A 21,149-nucleotide genomic window follows, 5' to 3' on the forward strand; every position below is an offset into this window, starting at 1 on the left:
ATTTTTATAACTTATCTTCATATGCATAATCCAGCAATATTTCTACCTTGCATGCAATAATAAAAATAAAAAACATATTAAGTAGCTGTATTACATCTCTAATTTATTTATCATAATTTATTTAACTGCAAAATACATCTACCAACGTCTTCTATTTCCAACTGTACAGTCAAATAATTTTTCATTTAAAAATTTTCCATGACCATCGAGAATGAAAAAGAACCTTCTTCCTTGAATCTTCATTGGCAAGAAAGATTTCATTTCCTGCCTTGCAAATATAACTTTAACCTTATGGATATAGGACACATAATTAATTACTCATTATTTTAAATTAATTATTAATTTATTTTAATTATTATATCAAATATTTTTAGTTAGTAGATATATTAAAAACAATATTACGTTTAGTTTGTTTAAATGAAACTATAAAATATTTTATTAAACTACGAATATATATACTTTAAAGTAAGATAAAAATGACTTTTGTTATTGTTATTAATAATAAATTTAAATAAAAATACATACCTTTTCAAGAGGAAGTGTAATGGTATCATGTTTTTTAAATAAATGATTAGTGATTATAGATACATCTTTGCCACCTTTATGTAAAATAACGTATTTTATCAATCTGTGATTAACCAAATATAACATTACACCACCAGCAGGTCCTAAACATGAAAATACATGCGTGAAAATAAATTTCTAACATATTATGTATTATTTTAGATTTGCTTCATTTTATCTAACATATATTTATTATTTATTAGATCTCATTAATGAATATAAGCATGAAATATAATTATTTTATATTATTTATTAAATTTATTATGTTATTTTATATTATTTGTTTGTATAAAGGTATTTTATAAATACTTGAAAATTAATTATATATATTGTATATTACCTATTATTATGGAATATGCAAAGTACATGATTAATGCTCCATTTATTTTTAAATACTCTGACCAAGATATATCCTTACGCCATGTTGTTATATATTTTGGATTATAAGTCGCCACTGATATTAATGTATTACAAAAAATCCACCCATATAAAAGTAGTTTCGCTATTATGAAATCATGAGTGTCCTTATTCTTATATAATATTACATTATTTTGTACATTTGTATTTACGTTTCTCAAATCGTGATATAATTGTTTCTTACATTCTCTATAAAATAATTAAATAAAACATTATTTAGATACTTTACAAAAAATAATTTATTTTCATAAAATTGCATTTTTTGTATAAGTATAAATATAAATCATAAAAAATTGTTATATTACCTTATATTTTTTATTCTAAATGTACACTTGGACGAAGAGTGGAGACATTTAAAAAGCATAGAATTCCTATATTTAGTATTTCTTACCACTGATTGATAAACAAATTGTAACTTACAAAAAGAATTTGTTGCATTTCTATGAGATAAAATATTCAACAGCATTGTCATATTATTTTACCTCTAATTATGATTTATATCACTTTCATTTCATTTCATATTTGAATTACTTTTATTTTATGAAATAAAATTAATTTAATATGTAGAACGCACACATTAGTACATCTTTTGGTTATGTTATCATACGTCATGTATTACCTGCTATTACAAAGAGAACATTTCATTCATATAATTGCATGTAATTTGTAATTGTAGAAACATAAAACAACATTATCGAATTTACATTCTGAAATATGATATAATATAATGTATTATTTCAATAATAAATCGTAATGGGTAAAATAAATATAATACTGAATTTAAATATACAGAAAAGATACAATATAAAACAAAAGCTTGACTGTACAATGATACAAAAAATAATGTTTTAAATACTTCGTAAAAAATTTTTTTTGATTATCTATCTTCAAATAAAATTATAAAAAAGAAAAATTATTACATATTATATAAAATTTCATATTTTGAAAATATATAATATTCACGTACATTAGCGCATTAATCAGTTTTAATCATGAATGCTAAAAATAAGAACCTTTTGGTTAAATAAATAGACTTAAAAATGATTAGAATATAGGTAGCATAATAGGCGAAAGCCGATAAGAGATTATTATTATTATTACTATTATTATTAATTCTTAATTTTCTTATTTCTGTATATTAAATGATGTTTCATATCTAATGAAATACATTTTATCTTTACATATTTTAAATTATAGTTATTATTTACAGTATATCATATTAATCGACATTTCTTAAATTTACAAAATATATACCATTAATATAGCTTTTGGAAAATATTGAAAAACTTATATCACTATTGATATTAATCTTTTTCGTGTTATACGTATGTTTTAATTAACTATCGAAATTAACCAAATGATCAATTTGACAGTTTCCTTCGATCTTTTCACATCAATGAAATTGTTGACGTTTGTTGCTAGAACGATGCCCATGTATTATCAGCTGCTTTTAATAAAATAAATAAATACAAAATGGGTGACTTCTTGGCATCTAATAATATTTGTGGGCAAAATTTATTACGATTAGTATCTCGTGGAAATGCTATTATAGCAGAATTAATGAGATTAAAGGACTATGTGCCACCTGTGTTTAGGTTATTTATATTCTATTAAATATTTTATATAAATGTTTTGTTATTAATATAAGCACGATTATTAGCCGAATTATTATATTTTAATAATTCTTAAATATTACTTATAATATATTGTATAAATTGTATTATAAATATATTATACAAGTACATTAATTTTCTCTTACTTTACAGCTTGGACTCAAAACAAATTATACAAAAGTATGGATCTATTATAATTGATTTTGTATATTTTAAATCTGCTAGTACATATGAGCAAAAAATTGAAAGTGACCCAGTAAGTACATAGGAAATGATAAAATTATATAAATGAACTCAAATAGTTTTTAACATTTATTTTAAATTTATAATAAAATTTAATATTTTCTTAGATTTCTGTATCTAAAATTATTTTAATTGTTCTAACAATTATTCTCTTTAGATACTTCAAGAAACAGATGAAGAATTACGAAGTAATTTTTCTGATATAATTTCAAGATTTTATATAGCCTTTGAAAGCATGCACAAATATGTAACAGATCTAAATCTCTATGTAGATGAGTTAGGAGATGGAATGTATATTCATCAGTCTATAGATACTATTATGCTCAACGAAGAGGGAAGACAATTAATGGTATTTCTATAATTTATAAATATTTGTTTTGTAATTAAAGATATCCTAAATTATATTATTTCTTGATATTCATTAAGTTTAAATTAAATGATTAAATTTTAAAGTTATTGTTATTCTTGTTGCAATTATGATATTAAATTGTATTTTAAATTATATCTTAGAAATATATTAAGTATTGTCCTATATTAAATATTAAATTTCTTTTATTAGCTTCTTATTTTTATAAAATTCTATAAAACATTACAAATGTTTGTTGTATGGTTGTACTATTTTTATAATAAAACTTTTGATGTATTGCATTTGCCTAAAAGAAAGGTAATAATCATATTTATGTTAATAGTGTGAAGCAGTATATTTGTATGGTGTTATGTTGCTTTTGGTGGATTATCATTTTGAAGGATGTATAAGAGAAAGATTACTTGTTTCTTATTATCGATATAATGCTCAACGTTCATCCTCTACAAGAGTGGATGATATATGTACGTTATTACGATCAACAGGATTTTCTAAAATTTCTAATAAACGACCTGCAAATTATCCTGAAGAATATTTTAAGTAAGTTTTTACAATTTTTTCATTTTATAATGAATCTATATCTGTTTTATAAAAGATTGATTTTGCAGAAGAGTGCCACTAAATGATTCCTTAATTGAACATATTATTGGACGCTTGCGTTCTGATGAGATATACAATCAAAGCCTTGCTTTTCCACACCCAGAACACCGTAGTACTGCTCTCTCTAATCAAGCATCAATGTTAGTTATAATTTTATCATTTAAACCATCCATATTACATACTCATACAGCTATAATGAGGGAAACAGTAGACAGATTTTTCCCTGATAACTGGGTGATCAGTATTTATATGGGAATAGTAATAAATTTATGTGATTGGTGGTTACCATACAAAGCAGCAAGAACAGCACTTAATAATACTTTGGAATCATCAAATGTAAAAGTAATTGCACAAAACTATGGTCAAAAAATGAAGGTAACTACATTTTTTATTTTTAATGGTAAAGTATTCCTCAAATACTTGATTTTAAAATAATAATTTAAAATATTTTACCTTATTTTATTCTTGTTTTAATATTATTATATATATATATATGTTATTCATTATGGTAAAAATTTATTTTAGAAATTAATATGTGAAACAGAGGAAGTGCAATTAGCAGTGACTTTAGACGAGAGTGCAATAGGTTCTCTGGTAAAATTAGTAAGGGAGTGTAATGTAGTATTACATTGGATACTTTTACATACTGCAACGTCAACTATATCATTAGAAGATTCAAAACGTTCACGCATGCTTAGACAATTAGTAGTGACTGAAAGCAAATATACTACATCTGATTGTCTTCAATTGTTATTAAGTACTGCTCAAATTGAGCAAGGTGTTAAACAATTATATAAAGACGTATGATTGACATTTCTTACATTGTATAATTATATGAATAATTTAGGAAAAGTTTCATTAACTTTCTTTTCAATTTTTAGTTGTTATTTGGTAAAGAAACTAAATGGATTAGGGATAAAGGAACATGTGTTGAACGTATAACAGATCTTGCTCAAATATTTGGTGGTAATAAATCACTTGATGGTATTGAAAGAAATCAAAATTTGCATACTTGGTTTATGGAGATAAGTAAACATATTGATTCATTGCAACAAGAGGATGGAAGAAAAATAGTGCAATTATTACAGGCATTAGAAGAAGTGCAAGGTAAATATAATTTACTTACAGATAACATATATCATAAATAATGCAGTAGAAGAAAAATGTACAGATCCTTCCTGGACTTCGGAAATATCATGGAGTTACTTTTAAGACGAAAGACATGTTTTCGTTTCAGACAATAATTCTGCAACTTTCATTGGTAGACTTGCTCGTGAATGAAATAGAAGAAATTATAATTAGCTTAACTCTTTATTATGATATTGATTCATAATAGTATTTTAATTTTAATAATAATTTTAATTTCAATAATAATTTTAGAATTTCATCAATTGGAAAACAATTTACATATATCACAGTATTTAGCTGATACACGAGAAATATTGCATAACATGTTGCGTACAGGAAGCATAACGGAAGATACTATGATAAGTTTAAATATAGTGACAGATTGTTGTTACGCATGGAATATAATGGAATCATTTATTGATACAATGCAAGCTAGTATAAAAGAAAGTCCTCCTACTGTAATAAAATTAAAAGCACTTTTTTTGAAAGTAAGTTTCATTTATGATTTAGAAAATTAACTTTTATTTATAATAATCAACATTTCTTCTACTGTAACTAATTTATTTTCAGATGGCTTCAGCTTTAGAAACTCCTTTATTAAGAGTAAATCAAGCACACAGTGCAGATTTATCATCAGTATCACAGTACTACAGCAGAGAACTAGAAAAATATGCAAGGCGTGTCCTGCAAATAATACCTGAAACTGTATTTGGTTTACTTGCTGAAATAGTACATCTTGAAACCAATGCCTTTAAAGAAATTCCTACTAAACTGCCAAAAGACAAATTAAAAGATTATGCACAATTAGATGATAGATTAAAGGTATGTATATATTTTTAACTTCTTTGTTTTATTTAATTCAGTCAGAATTTAGAATGAACTCATATTTTTAAGTCATCATATAATAATAACAAATTATTTTAGATGGCTAAATTAACATATGCTGTATCAGTATTTACAAAGGGGGTGTTGTCTTTAAGAAGTGTTCCATTAGGTGTATTAAGAGTTGATTCACATCGCCTTTTAGAAGATGGTATACGACAAGAACTTGTAAAAAAAGTAACTCTAGCTTTAGATAATGGTCTTATTTTTGAACCAAAATCAAAAGTAAGTTTTTATTGCAATGTGTTTATTATGAAGATATTTTATTACAAATTGTTATTAATGACGTGTCATTCCAGATATCATTGTTACAAAAACTTCATAATTTAACAGCAATAATAGATGGCTACCGTAAATCGTTTCAGTATATTCAAGATTACATAAATATTAATAGCTTAAAAATATGGCATGAAGAAGTTTGTAAATTCATAAATATTTGATGTGTATACATTTATTTATATTAATATAAATTTATACTTTTTATGACTTTTTATGATTCACAGATAACATATATCATAAATAATGCAGTAGAAGAAGAATGTACAGGTTCTTCTTGGACTTCGGGAAGATCATGGAGGTACTTTCAAGACGAAAGACATGTTTCCGTTTCAGACAATAATTCTGCAACTTTCATTGGTAGACTTGCTCGTGAATTACTTCGAATTACAGATCCTAGGTAAATATTTTTTTATATTTATATATTATAAGTAAATTTATTTTTTGTACTACTTTACTATGTCTTTTATTATTTTGTATAGTTTACATTTTCATATTAATTGTTTTTCTAAACTTAATATATAGATATAACATAATTAATATATTATAGTATTCTATATATTCTATTGTATTGTCATTAATCAATAATTTTTACATTCATATTTTTAGAACAACTGTATATATTGAACATTCTCTTGCCTGGTATGACCTCAAAACACAAACGGAAGTATTAAATTATAAAATTTTTTCAAGAACATTAGAAGCAATTGGCACACCCGGTTTAACTGGTCTTGATAAACTTATTTCCTTTTACATTATTACTGAATTAAACAGTATGATACACCATATAGAAAAAAATATTCGCACTAAAATGTGGTCATCTACAATTGATTATTTTGATGCAATATTGAATTCTGTGGATGGTCCTAAAGGTAATGTTATTGAATGATGATTGTTATTTATATATCTATAGTAATTTGTGAACATTTATTTTATCAAATATGTGTATTTAGGTAACATGTCAAAATTTCACAGTTCCATTACTGCTCAAACAAGTAAATTTTGTCCACAATTACTTGACTGTGTATTGAAAGTCGGACATTATCAACTTCTTAAGAAAAAAATAGCGTATGAATTAAACACAGCTTGTAAATTTGAAGCAAAGCATATGGAAGCAGCATTGCAAACATTAAACACGTATGTATAAATATTAAAAAAGTATTTCCTGTTCATATTAATCTCCTTATTTCTTGTATTTTACGGCTTTCAGAGCTATATTATTTGAAATTGATAAACAAAATAGCAATGAACAAACTGAAACCGAAAAGAATGAATTACTACACGAGCTTAGTATTAGATTAGATTGGGCTGGTATAAGCAATCCCCATAATAATATTTATATTAAATCTCCAAATATAAATAATATTGCACTTATTATGTTTTTACTTACTGTATTACAATTATCCAAATTACAATATTGTAAAAATACAGGTAATTTAAATATAAGTAAATATATAAATTAAAAAAAATAATGATATATACATATAAATAAATATAATATATAAATAAACAAATAAATAACTTTACGACACAATTGCAGGAAGTCTTTTGAGTAAAAGACCTCAAGATCCTCTTGATGCTGTAGTTTTTGTTATTGGAGTACAAACTATTTTACGTCAATGTACCTATTCTGCAATGACACGCTATGTTAAATATCTTTGTATATATGTTCTTTCTTGTGTTGCTTCAGATAGGTATACCAATGTTTTACAGTATGCTTAATAGAAAAAATTTCTCATTACGTATATTAAAAACATTTTGCTCCTTGCAGTATAAAAGCAGGAAGTGATGGAGAATCAGAAGGATATAATACTTTACATATTCTAGAATTATTTACGAGATATTCTGGTATACCACGGTCATTTATACTTAAAGAAATTCCTATGATCATTATGGATCATTTCCAAGCAAAGACTGCTAAATAAATAATATAATTCTGTGGCTAAAAAAGTAATTCGCATTACATTGAAATATGAAAAATATAAATATCGTTTATTTTGTACATACATTTAAATATGGATCTGTATTTTGTACGTACATGTATTTTAATATATGTATGATTGTATCAGTTCTTGTTAAATGAAAAATAATAAAATTCTATTACTATTACAAAACATGTAGTTATTTTTCTAATAAATACATTATTTATTTACAATAATCATTAAGTACTGTCATTTCCTAGACAACTGATTGTTGTGTTCAAAATCGATACCTTTTGATATTCCTGAGTGAAATTTGAGAATATTTTTTATATTATATACTAAATAGATAATAAAGTAATAGTATTCAATCGTTTAACATATTCTGTTGAAAAGATACAGCTGTACTGCATAAAAAATTATACATTTTTTTTCATCAAAGATATCTTTATTTTAAATAATGAGTAATGTCTGCTTCAATATATTGTCGATTTCTTTTTTTAAATTTTTTATCGAAATGTATAAGAGCACATCGATTGCGTCAGCAGTATTAGGAATTTTAAATGACGCAACTTATATGTTGCTAATAGTAAAGATGTTAAATGTTACAATAAATTATATCACAAAAAATAAAATATGAAAATAAATATGCAAGATTCTTAATAATAACATTTATCAAAATTCGATCAACTGAAGCTTTTAATTACAGTATATCTTACTCTGAAATTCAAATAAATTAAATTTTTATATTAAATTTTCATGTAATGAATACATATGTGAAACTATAGCTGCTCGTCATCCCTATCTGCAGCAGAAATTTACATACGCATTGGCGGCTCAACACGGTATTCGGTGCGAGCGGCGGCAATACGGCGCTTCTCAAACAATCTCTGCTATATCCTCGTTTCAAATTACATTAAAATAATATTTTTAAACCCATTCCAAACATTATCACGATTACATAATTATATAATCAATTTTAAATTGTATCATATTTTATATTTTGTTAAAAATGACAAAATGAATGACATAGAAATTTTTGCCGGCAAAAACGGCCGTTATCAGAGCGTGAAGACGCCGACCGCCGCTTCACTTCCTCATAGATTACGAGAAAATTTACTGTAAATATTTAAGAGGATATTATAATACTCATTAAAATGCTTATAAAATAAAATTATTTTTCTTTTATTATATTTTACATTATTTCAAATTGTATACACAATATTTTAAATAAATAAATGAAATAAAATAATATCATTGATAGGATATATGGGCGGCTAGGACGTCGTTGACGCCGTCAGCGGTGACTGCAACGGCGATGCTGACGGCCTGCTACAAAAGAGACTGCGATAAACTCCGGGCGCAGTCTTTCTTGCTTATACGTGCGGTTACAACATGGTCTATTTATACTTAGAATTTAAGTTGTAATTTCTTAAGATTTCAGATATCGTATTGATGCAAAAATGTGTAGCAAAAGTGTTTATTATATTCTTATTATCATTAGAAACAATATTATATATTTACACTATACTTTTTATGCTTAAAATTTAAGTTGCTATTTTTAAAAACTTTATATAATATCGTGCTGATATGAAAATACGCAGCAAAAGTGTTTATTACGTTTTTGTTATGATTAAAAATAATATTTTATATTTATACCACACCTTTTATTAATCACTGATTTGTATATCCATATTATTTTTAAATATTTAGTATTTAGTAGATTTCCATTTCGCTTACAAAATATATATATATGTACATAGGTATTTCAAATTATATTATGTATTATATACTTAATATAAGAAAGCAAGAAATGGAGTATGTAAGTATCATAATTTCTCAATTATATTTATATTCCAACTTTTATGTTGCATTTGTGATTAATGATTACGATATGACCTCGTGGTATGTATCAACTTGAATTTAAGAAGTTCATCACTCTCGTAATACTATAATTTGCATAATAAGTATTGCAGAATGAAGACAAAATCATATTGATATCAAATTTTTATTCTTCTTTAATATTATTAAAAATTGTTTGTATCAAACTAAATTAAAATTACAAATTTTCAACTTAGTTGGAAAATGTTTAATTTACTATTTCCTACAATTTAACAATATGAAGTTGTCTAATATAAAATACAAAATAGAAGGGAAAGAAACATATGAATGACACTTATAGTTATTAAGCTAACATTAATATTTTTCATTCAAAGTTTATACTCTTCTTACACATTGTTTTCTCTTCATATATGTATATAAATCTATTTATTTCTTTCACATAAGAATATACTATAAATAAGAATTAATTAAACAATTTTATTATATAATTTTTATAAATGTACAAGTATAATTAATAAGGCTTTTTTTAATACTAGAAAACCATGCGAGCAAGTGTCATTATTGTATTGGCTTTCGCCACTGGGATTGTTGTAGCCACATCTAGAAATCATAATTATTCTCATTTCGTAAAACATCATGCAAGACCACGAGTAATTCGAGGCTTTAAACCTGAATATATGTCTACGGCATATGGTTTCGGGAAAAGGCAAAGTACTATCGATGTTCCAAAACTCAATAAACAGGAACGAATTTTATCAACACTTTTACGCTATTTTCCACAAGGGTACATACATGTTTTAATAATTTAATTCTGTTAAATTATTCCCGTATATCAACAATTAATAAGAGAGATGCAAGTGTAATTTAATAAAATAATGAGCAATCAAATTTTTTGATATAATTAATACGATATAAATATTTTAATTTCAGAATTCCTGTAGATTGGTTACTTCAACAATTGAAAACGAATCCAACCTTTGCTACGAAATTAACACAAGCGTTAATGGATGAACGTACTGATTTTACGTCAATGATAGATCGCTCTAATCCAGAAAGAATAACTTGGCTATATTAAATCTTTTATGTATGATCAAATGATATATACAATTCCTAGCTATAACTTCTAGTTTAATAAATCTGCGATATTTAAAAAACTCTTTTGTTGTTATTAACATATTAGTTTCCTAAAATAATACACATAATAAAAGTAATTATAACTAAATAATGTATCTTTAATATATGTACTATACCATTTTTAAATATCAATATACGATATTCCCTCCTAAAGAATTTAACAAATCCAATTTAAAAGCTAAAATGTGATTGGTTAAGTTCTGACAACCTATCATTCTATACGTTAATAAGCAATGGAATTTTTTAAAGTAAATAGAATTTCAAGTTTATACTGTAGAGAAATTTGCAATTTGTAGCCATTACAAACATCGGAAAGGTAGATTGTAATCATAAAACTAAAGTATTGTTAAATCATTGTTGCCAACTATAAATTCTTAAAAGTAAGCTGAGGAACAAAAGGTATACATACGTATATATGTTATGTAGTTTCAGGGTGTGACTATCTATCTTAAGAATAATCAATGGTTTACAGCCCAGAAGGGCTTTCATTTTCTACGTTTCACGGACTTTTGCGTTTGTGCATTCTCCTGTTGTAGATCTTGCGGTAGCAAAATTAATTCGAGACGCAGATACATTTAATTTTTGAATAGAATTCATCTGAAAAAGAATAAAACGGGAGCAGAAGTGAAATCTTGAATACGCAATATCTAAGTGACGCCGGCCAGCTTAAGCCTTGGAGTCTTAAAATCTCCAAAGGCCCACAGGCATACGCGAGACTAAGGTAAGAGTCCCACGAGACATTCTTAACATATATATATATATATATATATAACAAAAATATATATATATATATATATATTTTATAAATGATACATGAAATTCCGTGACATCTTTTGTTCAAAGTTCTACAGATTGGTACGCAGTAATATTTAATAATATTACAATGTTAACCTCAAATATTCATAAAAATCTTTCAATAAACTGGGAGTCAGTATAGTCAGTCAATAACTAATAATATATCATGAAAGAATTGTGAAATTCAAACCCTTTTTAATGTGATTGGAAATTTTTGTTTTAATGCACATTAATCTTAGTTCTCTGCATTATTTTGTATATGATAATAATTCACAAAACATTTAAAAGTATATGTGTTATATACAGTATATATAGTTCTATATTAATGTGCAGCTTTATTGCATTGATGTAGGACTAAATTTCAAATATTATTTTATTTATAATTTACAAATTACAAACATTTTATATTACTGACATATATATGTATATATTTCATGTTATATATTCATAATTACTAGGTATTACATTTAACAGCAAAACCTGTAATAGATTCGTTGTGCAAAATTTTCTTTTTATTGTTTTTTAATATCGTTTTGAATTCTAGTTGTTTAAACAAATTTTAAAAACGACTTCCCATTTATTAAGTTCTAAAAATAAATATATTGGTTTAAATATGAATTAATACTGTGTGGTTGCTTTATATAATAATTTATAAAATATGACATTGACATCAGTTAATAAACTCTGATTCAGCTTTTAAATATTATTACTTCAATCTGTAAATGCATTAGTGATATATTATTGAATTTTGGTGTATGTTTGCAAATATTAAATATTTTTATTTTATAGTATTTGTAGACAATTACTTTATAGTTAAAGAATTTATGTTTATAAACATAGTTTCATTTTTAATTAATTTCTTGCTCTCTTATTTGTAACATCTTTATTATTGTCATCAAATCTATAAATTATATTAATTTTCTTATTATTAATGACAGTCTGCTATACATTTATATTACATTTATATTATTTGGTATATAAACTATAAATGACATGATAGAAAGTTAAATGATTTTTGTTCTATATAGTTTCACTTACGTATGATGATAAATGTACAAATTCTTTAGTTTCTCTTTTCCTAAATTTTTCCTCTTCCCTTTGTTCTTTCTTTCTCCATGCCCAAAAGACATTCTTACAGGTTGAAAGTCCGTTCGTTATAGTTTCTAGTGCAGTACAAAACGGTTTGCGGTTTACCGGTATTTCTTAGTTTGTGTTGTGTTCGAGTTGAAAGTTTAAAACGTAAAATAAAAAGTTCGGGCAAGAAATCTTGAAAATTAACAGTATGTATTGTAAATGTGAAAAAGTTCAGTTTATGTATAAAGTACAAAAGTTGTTAGTAAAAGAAAGTTATCAACGTGATATAAAAAGTATGTTCGACACAATATGGATTGCTCGCGTTGTGCCTTCAAGAGCAAGTACTGCACAGGCTCTTATTGATACAGGTAAGCCCTGTGATGCTACTGATGCAGATTTTTCAGTGCTACATTTGGTCGGTTCGGCTAAAAAATTCACTTCTCAAGTAAGGGGAATTAACAATTTGTTTAAGCAGTGGTCCCATTTTTTGTCAAATCATTATTGTATATATTATAAAAAAGAATAACTTTTTTACAGGTTAGAATAATTCATCATGTCAGACTCTGGTTCAGAAAGTTCCTCTTCGGAGGATTATGATGGAAGGAGAGATCGTGTTGCATCTGCTGACAATGTGGCATCACCAAACTTCTCACACCATTCGTCTGTATCTGGACGTAAATCTAGATCAAGTTCTATATCTTCAAGAGAGAAGTCACCTGGATCTATTATATCAGAAAGAGATTTAAAATCCCCAAGATATACACCAATATCTCCAAAATCTCAAAGATCTGGTTTAGCATCTCCTAGTGAAGTGGGTTCTCCAAGATCAACTCGTAGTTTATCAAAATCACCACCTGCTTCACCAAAATCATATCATTCAGGAAACAATTCTTTGGATTCACCAAGAACTGATCGCAGTTTATCTCATTCTCCTATGCAAGATGAGAGATCATGCCCATCCAGTCCCCATGATTCTAAATCTTTACATCTAGAAGATACAGAACCTAAACAGTTTGAACTGGAAGTAGATACACAAAGATCTGGAGACAATTCCCTTAAATCATATTCCTATAAAAATAGTGAATCGAGACAAAGTTCACCAAAATCACCAAGGTCTGGGCGTAGCTCAGCAAAATCATTAATGTCTGGAAGAAGTTCTCCAAAATCAGGTCCAGCATCTCCTATGGATGATCAAGAGTCAGAAAAGCATTCACCACCTCATTCTCCACCACAACATACAAAAACTTCATTTAATGAATTGGATGGGGAACAAATTTCAGATGGAGATATTGAAGATGAACCTGAATCAATAACTAAATCAAAACCTACTCCAATTACACATGGTGAAGATTTATCAGATGTTTCTGATCTAGAAAGTATAGATGGAGTTGATGGTACTACTGAGCATGAATCAATGCTCAAAGAAAATCAACAAAATGAAGAGAAACGTATGAGTAATGATAAAATAGAAAAAGAAGATAAACATGTACCAGTTGGATTAACAGAAGAAAGCGAACAACTAGATTTTGAAGCTGATGGACAGTGGAAAGATGAACGTGATGAAGGTAAATAATCCAAAAATTATTATAATTTAAAATAAATACTATTAAAAATTAAAAACTATTTTTAGGTGAAGCAGAAGGACCAATTATTAAAGAATGTAAAGACAAAGATGATAAAGATGGAAAAGACAAAGATAAAGATAAATTAAAATCAAAAGAAGGTGGTGATGCTAATGATAAGGAAGAGGGAGAAGAGGATGGGGAAAAAGTAGAATCTGAATTAGAAGAAGGAGAGCTTAGTGATGGTGATGATGTTCGACCAGAAGAAACAGAACCAAGACCTGTTTGTCGCTTTTATAACCGAGGACAGTGCACATGGGGAGTTAGTTGTAGATTTTTACATCCAGGTGTAACTGACAAGGGAAACTATACAATGTTTGACATGGTACGACCAATGGCATACCCACCACATGCAGCTACTCCACACGAATTCAGGCCGCATATTGAAAGGCCAAATATGGTGCGACCATTACCTGGATATGGAGCACCATCACATACACCAAAAGTAGAAGATCTTCCTGCTGAATCAGCGTGGGAACGTGGATTACGACATGCTAAAGAAGTAAGTTTTTATTACATACTTCGTAAGGTATCCTATTTGAAACAAACTGTATCATTATTTTTCATAGTGATAATGATATAAAAAACATCTTGTATGTAATTTTCGTAAGCTTTCTTATTTTCTGTAACTAAATTTTCAGTAACCACAAGTATACTTTTTACAAATTTCTAAATTTTAAGCATATAGAAGATTTACATTTTCTTTAATACGTTTTTATGACTTCTGAGACTAAGTTTCCATGGCAAAAAAAATAATCTATAAATGTAAGAAGGACATTAACTATATTGAGAGCTCAGAAAAAAGTGATATTAGGAAAATTATTGTTTTTACAGTTTTTCCCCTTTTTTAACTCAGCACCCTTGAAGAAAGATCTTGGTTGGTTTAGGTTACAGAAAACTAAAATTAAGCTAAACAAAAAACTAAACTAGAACTAAAACTATTGCTTATTGTCTCTTGTTCTTGCATATCTCTGACCCCTTCTTCCTTTCTCTATCCAACATCTTCAGCCATTCTGTCCCTCCTTTTGATATCTTATTGCTTAAAATCTCAATTCTTATACTTCTTTTCCAATTTCAATTCCACGTCATATTGTTTCACTGCCATGGAAAAAATACTTTTGAGTAAAATGCTTTACAAAATAAACGGAAGTTTTATATGTTATACGATATTTTTATAAGAAATATTTCTATTCTTATCTACTTTTTTACACAGATGATGCGCAAAGCAAATAAACGCAAAGAATCAGATATGGACTTCGAAGAAAAGAAGATGAATTTAAGTTTAGGACAAGACGAATTAGATAGAGAAGCAGGATATTATGTAAGAGCAGCTAGTCCAGAACCACCTGTTGAAAGATGGCCTCCTAGAGAAGCACCTAGAAGAATACCACCACCAAGGCTTACACCAGAAAGATATATTGATGATCCTGATACTTATTATGCACCACCAGCAGCACCACCAGAATATTACAGGTAATATTTATTATTAAAGTCAAAAAGCAAATTAGAAGTATTTGTTATGTATTTTTCAAATTTTTAAAATAAATATTCAAATACCGCTTTTTCTTTCAAGGAGAGTACATTATAAAGCAGACTCTCGAGTCACTGCTGAATATAGGGAACGTATCGATTATCACGCAATTCCTCGTGGAACACCTCATTCTGTTTCTCCACCACCACATACTAGAGAAAGGGAGAGAGAGAGAGAACGTGAGCGTGAACGCGACAGGGAACGAGAATATTACGAGAAATATGAGAAGAAACATAAACGTCCATCAAGGGAAGTCATAGTAGAACGTATTCCACCGACGAAACCTTGGCGAGAGGAAGAACCACCACCAGAAGAAAGGAGTAGAGGAGATGAGTGGGCAGATCCTTGGATGCGCCGGAAATCTCCAAGTACGATACGTCGAAATACATCATCTCGACGATCACGAAGACAGTCGTATTCTTCAGGTTCTTCGTATACGTCCACAAGGTAACTTTTATTTTTAATTATAGAAATAATATAAAGGCTATAATTTTTATGTTACTAAACATACATTACGAAATTCTTTAAATTGTAATTTAATTTTTTAATTTTTTTTAATGTTTACACCAGAAAAATGCGTACAAACGTACCATATGCTGTTTTTAGCTCTAGCCGTAGCTCAAGCCGCTCTAGCTACAGTTCTTACGACTCCCTATCCAGGTCCCGTTCACCATCCCCTCCCTCTAGAACCCGTGGTGCTGGCAAGGGGAAAGCAGTGGTGACATCGCCACCTCCTAATCCGCCAACGGTTGCAGCTGCTGCACCTCCGCGTGGTGCCATGTTAATGAATCCACCTGCCCCTTCTCCTCGTCCACCTAAAGGTTCTATTTCTCCTACAACTGGTACACTTCACCGACGTGCTGGTCTCAACCCACCTGCACCGAGTCCGCTTTCTTCTCATCAACGTCATCATGAGAAGGCAAGAGACAAAGCAGCGATAGCTGCAGCTGCAGTAGCTAAAGTTATTAAAAGTCGATCGAGATCGAGGTAAAAATATAAAAATTATATTTCATTACTGTAATAAAATTTAGACTTTTGAGATCTTATATCGATAAAAACAACAAGATACAGCATGTGTATTACTAATATAAAAAAATATGTTTTCAGGTCATCACACAGTAGTTCAGGTTCAGAAAGCAGTGGTAGCAGTAGTGACTCTAGCGAGTCAAGTTATTCCTCTTCTTCCAGTGAAACACGTCGAAGGAAAGGCTCGACTCCACCAGTAACGCGAAAGGATTCCAAGGGTATCGATGCCTTAAAACTTAGTGGTACTAAACAACAAATCAAGCTTACATTAAAGCCACCAAACAACACTACGACAGTTAAAAAAGTTGACCGATCTACTTTAATGGCTGGAAAGAAAAGAAGTTTAGAATCACCACCATTAATTGATAGTAAAGCAAGCGTTGCTGCAGCTGCAGCTAAAGCAGCAAAGAAAGCTAGTTCACGACGAGAAGAATTATTAAAGCAACTCAAAGCCGTGGAAGATGCAATTGCGCGTAAAAGATCAAAAGTTTAATGACGCAGTATACATTATTTGTCATTTTAAAAATATGAATGTATACATACATACATAGACACAAATATTTCTTAGATATATATAATTAGCTGCTACAAAGTAACATGCGATATGAAAATAAAATGAAAAATTCATATCAGGGCAAAAGCATTTCTAATTTCGCAAATTTTTTTAATCATAATGTCAATATTTAACTTCTTTTTTTGTATCAGCAGGTAACTAAGATACGAAGTTGAGTATAGTACTATGTCATTATAACTTCTTCATTATTGAAAATTTAAAAACTATTTGTGCTTTACTATACACGTACATATATGCTTGTACGCGAATGCATATGTAAAGACTTCAAACCGTACTTTATTTCTAAGAATTAAATGATCAGATTCTTATAAGTAGGGTAAAAATAAACAAGATATCGTTTTAAACTGCCAAATACACGTAAATAAAAACAAACGTGTAATTTATTTGTATATGAATGAAAGATTCTGTTGAAATATACAATATATCTATGATCATAGCAAACCTACTATTTTTAAATATATACAAACAAACTTGGTGATATTAAACGACAATAAAATGTCGCGCCAGTATAAATATTCTATAACCTCTTTTTTTTATCTTATAATAAATTAAGTTCATTATTGTCACTTTGTCATTATTGTTCATTCAGGCGGTTAATAGAATTAATTCATTACCTACAATATTTCAAGATCTATTACAAAATCTATTATTAAAAAGCATGTCTATTTTATACAGCTATCTTTACGTTACATACAGAGTTGCAAAAATTATTAAAAAAGATTTCGTTATAAACCGGAATAAATAATGTAGTTAAAATATGGTTTTGTTATACATAAATTTACTAGACAAATTTGGCGATGTAAAAGTTTGTTTTAAAGAAAAGTATCCTTTCTTGCAAGTTCCATTAGAATAATGTAAAGCAATTTTCTTCAAATTTATAATGTAAATATAATAACGATAATACACATAAAGTTTGAATAATAAAATACATATGATGATTTATTACAAACATTTTATCAATAAAACAAACAATAGTTTAGTAAATACAAATTACAAAATAAGATCACAAAACATGTCTATAACAGTAATTATGTATACTGCATAATAATTCCATAATTAATTTAACAGTCCATGAGGAGATAAAAAAATTATTTTGTTTAATATTTCATATATAAATTAGTAAATTACAATAGATCGCAATACTTACATATCTGGTTTCTATTTTAAAAGGAAAATAGCAGCTTTAATTTGACAAAACCACACCAGTAATAAATACAATTTATCCAAAGTTCAAAGTATGTACATTAAAATGCTATATATACAAAACTCATAGAATACCATTTTACTAGCACTTTCTTCTATCAGATAAATTTAGACTTTATAACTATTAAATACCTGCACAAATTAAGAGAGATAAAACTATTATAGAAATATGTTAAATAAATGTAAGCATCTCAGGATACTACATTTTTACATTTAATCTATATAGATGTAAAAAGGTGATATAAGCTAGAAAGTTATTTGATCATTTTTATGTTCTGGAAGCAGATATCTCCGAATCTGATTGCCTATTAGTACCGATTGTATCGATATTATCCTGACTTGGGCGGATAGGAAATCCCATAAATCTATTGGTACCATTCAGCGTACTACGTCTCGATCTGATCGAGCTATTGTCATGGGTCTTTGTTTCATTGTATTTAAATAAACCATCACCGGGCGCGGGCAATGAGTTTTTTGGAGATTTAAACCACCATTGATAGGTAACATACCATGTTAAAATAGCGGCTACACCTCCAAGAAATTTTTCTATCATAATATGATAATAGAGCATTGTAGATATCAACATAGTATCCCAAAGTAATTGTTGCAATGTCATTGCAACGAAAAGACCTCTCAAATAAGGGGTAAGCGCTTTATGCGCCTTCTTTAAAAATTCCAAATCGGAATCAGAAAGATTTCGAAGTGGTCCGATATTGGGATCGTTTGGTGTAACTCGCGAATGTTCTTCGCGCATAATTAAATCCTTTATACCCTCCCAGCCGACTAACGAAGAGCCTTCCTCGGCTAAAATCAAGCTTGAATATATAAGAATAAATGTATGCCCGGATATATCAAAACCACTCCAAAATTTACCAGATTGGAGACATTTTGCTTTTGTCTGTAATTGTATGTCCTTTGTGCTAAGGCATCGACCATAATTTGTTTCGATATAATTAAACAATTTGATCCATAATAACCATGCAGTTGTAGCTAAACCCAATCTGGCAAGGTGTTTAAGTAAAACTGATCTACGACCACATCCAAGTGTGTGCGCGGTCAATGCAACCCACGGAACAGTTACGGTTAGTAACCATCCCCATCCCCACTTTACAAAATACTGATTGAGAGCATTATCTGGACGCGAGAAATATGTTCTTGGCATAGTGATAAAATCTGCTACCAATGATACTACAAATATCGCGCCGCAATATATAGCTACCTTGAGCCTTGTATCGAACAGCAGAGATTTTTTGCAAACGTGTAAAAACATTGTTACAAGTATAAGACCTATAGAACTTGGGGCAGCCGTCGGCCGAGTTCCACCTCTGTCTTCTTGAGCCGAATTCGGACGAAAATTTAAACGACTCGACCTTAAATTACTTGGTGATGAGCCGAACATCGTGGAGCTACCTGGCGATGTGTGCATGCCTCTTCGTTTCTTCGTAGCCATCGTGCAATCAGTGCACAGAGGTTATCATACGTGCGTTATTGATATTTAGGATGTACATTACCGCATGATAAATTAATTTTCCTTTCACACAATTAAGGTTAATTTCTAGCTGTTCCGTGACACATTTCTTTCACATATAGTTAAAAATGCTTAATATACTTGATGTGCATGAATCAGTTGGATTACAGATTACAGATTATCAGTAGATATAGGATATTCGATACTCAAAATAGTGCTACGTAACTACGTATACTGTATATTTCTGACTAGACTGATTTGCTCTGTCATCCAATAGTCTCCCCCTCCCCTTCTCTGTACTTTGTACTTTTACTTGAAACGTTTTTGTTAAGAATGAATATTCCATGTGCTCGTTTATCGATCGTTTTGAATATTTGCGCCATCGATCGCTACGATCGATGATCGATGAGTGGCTCACTGATAAGGACCCACGTCTCACTGTAACTGATCTGATATGTATTATGTATACTACAGATACGAATTTGCCATAACCACGGGCCATAAGCTAACTGATTGCATACTGTTGAAGCAAATTGAAAGAAATTTTAGATGCCAGCGTCGCCATCGTTCGACCTAAGTAATAGGGGAATATAGTGCGAAATTCCAAAAATGGAATTTATAAAGGATTAAAATAATAATGTAATGTAATAATATAGTATTGTATTAGGTACGTAATATACTATAACACAAATAACAGTATAATATGAATTGCTTAAAACCAAACAACTTAATTAGATCAAATGAAAATGGTGTTAGTGAAATAAATATATAAATATAATACAAAAGCAACTGAAGTTCGCAAAAAGAAAATGGGGTTGTGCTTTTTCTTTTTCGGTTAATTATTAAATGCGTTTTCGGTCATGCGGTCAGCATA

General features: G+C 28.5%; 6 protein-coding genes across 13 annotated transcripts in view; 4 read left to right on the forward strand and 2 right to left on the reverse strand.

Annotated features, from left to right (window-relative positions):
* Positions 1-82: 82 nt before the first annotated feature.
* LOC132908585 (transmembrane protein 223) lies at positions 83-2,118 on the reverse strand. 2 transcript variants are annotated; one of them, XM_060962702.1, is made up of 5 exons: positions 1,949-2,118; positions 1,287-1,600; positions 905-1,170; positions 526-668; positions 83-288 (listed from the first exon to the last, which is right to left on the reverse strand). In XM_060962702.1, exons 2-5 carry the CDS (start codon positions 1,451-1,453, stop codon positions 139-141), a joined length of 726 nt encoding a protein of 241 aa, XP_060818685.1. In that variant the 5' UTR covers positions 1,454-1,600; positions 1,949-2,118; the 3' UTR covers positions 83-138. The 2 variants fall into 2 exon arrangements, with proteins under 2 accessions (XP_060818685.1, XP_060818684.1); XM_060962701.1 differs by lacking the exon at positions 1,949-2,118 and having other exon boundaries at positions 1,287-1,756.
* A 70-nt stretch (positions 2,119-2,188) lies between these two features.
* Positions 2,189-8,201, forward strand: LOC132908552 (WASH complex subunit 5). Of its 2 annotated transcripts, XM_060962628.1 has the most exons (17): positions 2,190-2,576; positions 2,748-2,850; positions 2,995-3,186; positions 3,527-3,741; positions 3,810-4,176; positions 4,327-4,602; positions 4,683-4,908; positions 5,182-5,417; positions 5,500-5,751; positions 5,854-6,036; positions 6,111-6,227; positions 6,315-6,487; positions 6,697-6,959; positions 7,041-7,224; positions 7,298-7,518; positions 7,628-7,781; positions 7,859-8,201. In XM_060962628.1, the coding sequence occupies exons 1-17, from the start codon at positions 2,455-2,457 to the stop codon at positions 8,010-8,012; spliced, it is 3,438 nt and encodes a 1,145-aa protein (XP_060818611.1). In that variant the 5' UTR covers positions 2,190-2,454; the 3' UTR covers positions 8,013-8,201. The 2 variants fall into 2 exon arrangements, with proteins under 2 accessions (XP_060818612.1, XP_060818611.1); XM_060962629.1 differs by lacking the exons at positions 7,298-7,518; positions 7,628-7,781; positions 7,859-8,201 and having other exon boundaries at positions 2,189-2,576; positions 7,063-7,221.
* Positions 3,937-21,149, forward strand: part of LOC132908593 (small ribosomal subunit protein eS10-like) — a 30,606-nt gene continuing 13,393 nt past the window's right edge. The window contains exon 1 of the mRNA XM_060962714.1: positions 3,937-3,940. The gene's annotated coding sequence lies outside the window, so the exon portion shown is untranslated. The remainder of the gene's footprint in view (positions 3,941-21,149) is intronic.
* On the forward strand, positions 9,362-11,002 carry LOC132908797 (allatotropin-like). Its single transcript, XM_060963132.1, has 2 exons — positions 9,362-10,632; positions 10,779-11,002. Exons 1-2 carry the CDS (start codon positions 10,391-10,393, stop codon positions 10,921-10,923), a joined length of 387 nt encoding a protein of 128 aa, XP_060819115.1. The 5' UTR covers positions 9,362-10,390; the 3' UTR covers positions 10,924-11,002.
* LOC132909124 (zinc finger CCCH domain-containing protein 18-like) lies at positions 11,449-18,045 on the forward strand. 6 transcript variants are annotated; one of them, XM_060963719.1, is made up of 8 exons: positions 11,449-11,703; positions 12,916-13,296; positions 13,389-14,416; positions 14,482-14,975; positions 15,687-15,946; positions 16,047-16,451; positions 16,611-16,991; positions 17,112-18,045. In XM_060963719.1, exons 3-8 carry the CDS (start codon positions 13,405-13,407, stop codon positions 17,521-17,523), a joined length of 2,964 nt encoding a protein of 987 aa, XP_060819702.1. In that variant the 5' UTR covers positions 11,449-11,703; positions 12,916-13,296; positions 13,389-13,404; the 3' UTR covers positions 17,524-18,045. The 6 variants fall into 6 exon arrangements, with proteins under 6 accessions (XP_060819702.1, XP_060819703.1, XP_060819704.1 ...); XM_060963720.1 differs by having other exon boundaries at positions 12,938-13,296; XM_060963721.1 differs by having other exon boundaries at positions 13,220-13,296.
* On the reverse strand, positions 18,517-20,803 carry LOC132909126 (acyl-coenzyme A diphosphatase FITM2). The gene has a single exon (XM_060963723.1). The coding sequence runs from the start codon at positions 20,255-20,257 to the stop codon at positions 19,076-19,078; it is 1,182 nt and encodes a 393-aa protein (XP_060819706.1). The 5' UTR covers positions 20,258-20,803; the 3' UTR covers positions 18,517-19,075.

Source organism: Bombus pascuorum, chromosome 7, assembly GCF_905332965.1.
Source record: "Bombus pascuorum chromosome 7, iyBomPasc1.1, whole genome shotgun sequence".
NCBI lineage: Eukaryota > Metazoa > Arthropoda > Insecta > Hymenoptera > Apidae > Bombus > Bombus pascuorum.

Coding starts and splice junctions, on each gene's coding strand:
- LOC132908585 (XM_060962702.1), bottom strand. CDS start 1,453: ATGACAATGCTGTTGAATATTTTATCTCATAGAAATGCAACAAATTCT. Junction 669..904: donor TGCATATTCCATAATAATAG/GTAATATACAAT, acceptor TTTCATGTTTAG/GACCTGCTGGTGGTGTAATG. Junction 289..525: donor TTACACTTCCTCTTGAAAAG/GTATGTATTTTT, acceptor TATATCCATAAG/GTTAAAGTTATATTTGCAAG.
- LOC132908552 (XM_060962628.1), top strand. CDS start 2,455: ATGGGTGACTTCTTGGCATCTAATAATATTTGTGGGCAAAATTTATTA. Junction 2,577..2,747: donor TATGTGCCACCTGTGTTTAG/GTTATTTATATT, acceptor CTTACTTTACAG/CTTGGACTCAAAACAAATTA. Junction 6,228..6,314: donor TAAAAATATGGCATGAAGAA/GTTTGTAAATTC, acceptor TATGATTCACAG/ATAACATATATCATAAATAA.
- LOC132908797 (XM_060963132.1), top strand. CDS start 10,391: ATGCGAGCAAGTGTCATTATTGTATTGGCTTTCGCCACTGGGATTGTT. Junction 10,633..10,778: donor TTACGCTATTTTCCACAAGG/GTACATACATGT, acceptor TTTTAATTTCAG/AATTCCTGTAGATTGGTTAC.
- LOC132909124 (XM_060963719.1), top strand. CDS start 13,405: ATGTCAGACTCTGGTTCAGAAAGTTCCTCTTCGGAGGATTATGATGGA. Junction 14,976..15,686: donor GATTACGACATGCTAAAGAA/GTAAGTTTTTAT, acceptor TTTTTTACACAG/ATGATGCGCAAAGCAAATAA. Junction 15,947..16,046: donor GCACCACCAGAATATTACAG/GTAATATTTATT, acceptor TTTTCTTTCAAG/GAGAGTACATTATAAAGCAG.
- LOC132909126 (XM_060963723.1), bottom strand. CDS start 20,257: ATGGCTACGAAGAAACGAAGAGGCATGCACACATCGCCAGGTAGCTCC.